Consider the following 3666-nt stretch of genomic DNA (forward strand, 5'->3'; position numbering starts at 1 on the left):
TGAAGCAAGAGAGAGGGAAAATGGGTGGCCTGGAGTTTGGGGCGAATTAACCTGCAGACATAGCAGTACTGCTTTGGAGCAAGCACCTAATGGTACAGCAGCAAAGCCGTGTCTATCTCACCATGGGTGCTAGCCAGAGTTGTGTGGAGATCAGCTTTACCCTGCTCTACCTCCCCAGAACCACAACTGGTGCTGCCTCCAGCCTACTGGGAAACCCAGCAGGAGGGAAGAACCAAAATCATTACCCAATTTTCCCTAAATGCTTCACATTTCCAAGTGGGCAGGTTCTGACCTCTGCCTGCCACTGAAGAATGGACTGGCCACCAGGGGGCACTCTGGCAAGAGAATTCCCTCCAAACCCCCTTGCCCGCCCCTAGGGGTGGAGGCTAATTTGGCTTCCTTCCTGGAATGGGCCAGGAGGGAGGAGCGAGCGGAAGGAAGGAAGCCTCTGTGCATCTAGCTGGTCCACCAGTCCAGGACACAACCTTTCCCAGTGGCCAATTTGGGCGCCCTGGGACTTCCTACAGGTAGGCAGAGCTGACACTGAGGCCCAGCTGCCCCTCTCTTAGTCTAAGCCCTTCCAGCCTCCCTATCCAACTCCTTGCCTTCTCTGCCTGTCCTTTAGTAATCTAGTTTTCCCCATTCGCCTCAATCCCTAATCCCTTTCTGCATCCAGTTCTAGTGACTCAGCAGTTAGGGTCAGAGGGCAGGGAGCCTTAGTGCTTAGACACGCATAGAAAACTGTAACCCACAGCTACTACTTGGCCTTCCGCCCACACCACTGCGCCCACCTAATGGTCCTAGGAATAACAGTTGGAGCAGGTGGTATCAGGCAGTTGTAGTGAGCTCAATTCTCTTCCCACAGCTAGGCATGGCAGACTCTGCACAGGTGCCAACACTGGTGTACCTGGTCACGGGGGGCTGTGGCTTCCTTGGGGAGCGTATTGTTCGAATGCTGCTAGAGCGGGAGCCCAGGCTCCGGGAGCTGCGTGTCTTTGACCTGCACCTGAGTTCTTGGCTGGAGGAGCTCAAAACAGGTGACTGGAGTGGACCTATAGCAGGAGGAGGGAGGCTCCATCCCTTCCCAAACTGGGATACTTCTGCTTGTGGAAAAGATGATTTCTATGTTTGTTCTCCACCCCACACAGAAGGAACGGGTGACTCATTAGTTCATGTGGCTTCCAGGGTGTATGCTGGCCAGACTCAGCAACTGGCTAAGGTCCCAGCTCTGACACTGCCTCGGGTCTCTCCACCAGGGCCTGTGCAGGTGACCGCCATCCAGGGGGATGTGACTCAGACCCACGAGGTGGCAGCAGCCATGGCTGGATCTCATGTGGTCATCCATACAGCTGGGCTGGTGGATGTGTTTGGGAAGGCCAGTCCAAAGACCATCCACAAAGTCAACGTGCAGGGTGAGGTGCTACCTACCTGTTAATACCTAGTGTGCAGCCTAACTTTGGCTTCCAGGGATTTTTATGTGAGGGCCTGTCCTTTTGATAACCTTGACCATTCATTGCTATCCCACCCTGTCCTGACCTGATGTGGTTCTCTTTGGACACTGGGTGGGGCAGAGACAGAGGCAGGAAGACACAGCTTACATCTGTCCCTTTCCTCCGCAGGCACACAGAACGTGATTGACGCATGTGTGCAAACTGGGACTCGGTTCCTGGTCTACACGAGCAGCATGGAAGTGGTGGGGCCTAATGTCAAGGGCCACCCCTTCTACAGGTGAGCTCAGCCCCTCAGTCTTAGAGCCCATCTCCCTCCAGCACTGAGTCTTCTTTCTCCCTACTCCAGGGGCAACGAAGACACCCCATATGAGGCAGTCCACAGCCATCCCTACCCATGCAGCAAAGCCCTTGCTGAGCAGCTGGTCCTGGAGGCCAATGGAAGGAAGGTACACTGCAAAGATGGGGTTGGGGTGCAGAGGCAGCGCCCGAGTCCCAGGCTTCTCTGCATCCATTTCCAGCCCACGCTGGGGAGGGTGGGTGCATCTTCCAATACTGCCCTTTGCCACCAGGTCAATGGAGGGCTACCCCTGGTGACATGTGCCCTTCGACCCACGGGTATTTATGGTGAAGGCCATCAGGTCATGAGAGACTTCTACCACCAGGGACTGCGCTTTGGAGGTCGGCTGTTTCGGGCCATCCCAGCTTCTGTGGAGCATGGCCGGGTCTATGTTGGTAAGGACGGGCAAAGGCAAAGCAGGGCAAGAGGACTGGCTCTGACAGCGGCAGGGTCATGAGTGTACACCCGGCTCCACAAGGGCTCAGGCAGACAGTGGGCATGTGGGCATTTTCTGCATGAGTTGCAAAGGGGAAAGTATCCATGCCATTTGGGAGGGCTGACATAAAAACATGTTATAGGTTATGCCAAGCAACGGGAGCAAACAGCTCTCCAGGGAAAGGGGTAGCATCTACACAGGAACCAAGCAGCTGCGGGACGCCCAGGAGGGCTGGTGGCTACAGGGCCTTGGAGGGGCAACCTTGACCAGACAGTAGAGAGGTATGGGCGAAAATCTACGTGGACCAAGGCTGGCTTATCTCCCTCCCTCCCTCCTGTAGGCAACGTGGCTTGGATGCACCTGCTGGTGGCCCGAGAGCTGGAGCAGCGGGCAGCACTCATGGGTGGCCAGGTGTATTTCTGCTATGATAAGTCACCTTATAAAAGCTACGAGGACTTCAACATGGAGTTTCTGGGTCCCTGTGGACTTCGGCTGATAGGCACCCACCCACTGCTGCCCTATTGGCTGCTGGTGATGCTGGCTGCCCTCAATGCCCTGCTGCAGTGGCTGCTTCGTCCACTGGTGATGTACACACCCCTGTTGAATCCCTACACTCTGGCTGTGGCCAACACCACCTTCACTGTCAGTACCAACAAGGCACAGCGCCATTTTGGCTACAAGCCCCTCTTCTCATGGGAAGAGAGCAGGACCCGCACCATTCACTGGGTACAGTCCATGGAGGGTTCAGCCTGGTGATGGCAGGGCCAAGAACTGGAGACCACTGTGGCACATACTCCAGATCCTCGGCCCCCAAAGCCTGGATGGGGAAAAATGGCTACCTTTTGAAGCTGAACACTCTGCTCTACACATCATGACTCCATGATGTGGACCCTGCTGCACCTTAACTATACAGATCTTGAGACTGGTTCCTATCCCAGTCTCCAAGGTCTAGAATAGGGTTTGGGGACAAGCCAATCTTTTGGTGCCAACTCAGGCCTGCCAGCTAGTAGACAAAACTGATTCCTGAATGGTCTCACTACCCCTTCCTGTTTCCAGTTTCTCAAGCAGGGAGGGACAAAGACTCCAGAGAGCTCACGCTGGTCTGCTCCAGGTACCATTTTCAGACCTGGCTCCAGTCACATCTGGCTCTCCTTAAGGGTTATAGTTTCATCGTTTTCTTACGTGTATCTCTTTTAGATATTTAATTTGCTTTAAAGAAAACTGAAGAAATCAACGATTTCCCATGTCTTGCCTCTCCTACCAAACTGAGCTATGATATTGTTAGTTTCCTCCCTGAGGATGTCAACCTGTATCTGGCCAAGCCTGGATTAAAATCCTTTTCCAAGTCTGTGTCTGCCTGTTACCCAACCCAGTCACCCCACTGTCTCCCCCACCACGGCGCCTGTCCCTTTGGGGACAGAAGGAAGTGAGCACACAGCACG

At 54.5% G+C, this 3666-nt stretch overlaps 1 protein-coding gene across 3 annotated transcripts; it reads left to right on the forward strand.

The window, feature by feature from the left end:
• Nucleotides 1-95: 95 nt before the first annotated feature.
• Nucleotides 96-3572, forward strand: Hsd3b7 (hydroxy-delta-5-steroid dehydrogenase, 3 beta- and steroid delta-isomerase 7). Of its 3 annotated transcripts, none has more exons than XM_034487319.2 (7): nucleotides 96-527; nucleotides 866-1037; nucleotides 1257-1412; nucleotides 1620-1728; nucleotides 1798-1897; nucleotides 2021-2183; nucleotides 2565-3572. In XM_034487319.2, the coding sequence occupies exons 2-7, from the start codon at nucleotides 872-874 to the stop codon at nucleotides 2978-2980; spliced, it is 1110 nt and encodes a 369-aa protein (XP_034343210.1). In that variant the 5' UTR covers nucleotides 96-527; nucleotides 866-871; the 3' UTR covers nucleotides 2981-3572. The 3 variants fall into 3 exon arrangements, with proteins under 3 accessions (XP_034343210.1, XP_034343228.1, XP_034343220.1); XM_034487337.2 differs by having other exon boundaries at nucleotides 2114-2183; XM_034487329.2 differs by having other exon boundaries at nucleotides 870-1037.
• Nucleotides 3573-3666: the final 94 nt, after the last annotated feature.

Source organism: Arvicanthis niloticus, chromosome 1 (genome assembly GCF_011762505.2).
Source record: "Arvicanthis niloticus isolate mArvNil1 chromosome 1, mArvNil1.pat.X, whole genome shotgun sequence".
Taxonomy (NCBI): Eukaryota; Metazoa; Chordata; class Mammalia; order Rodentia; family Muridae; genus Arvicanthis; species Arvicanthis niloticus.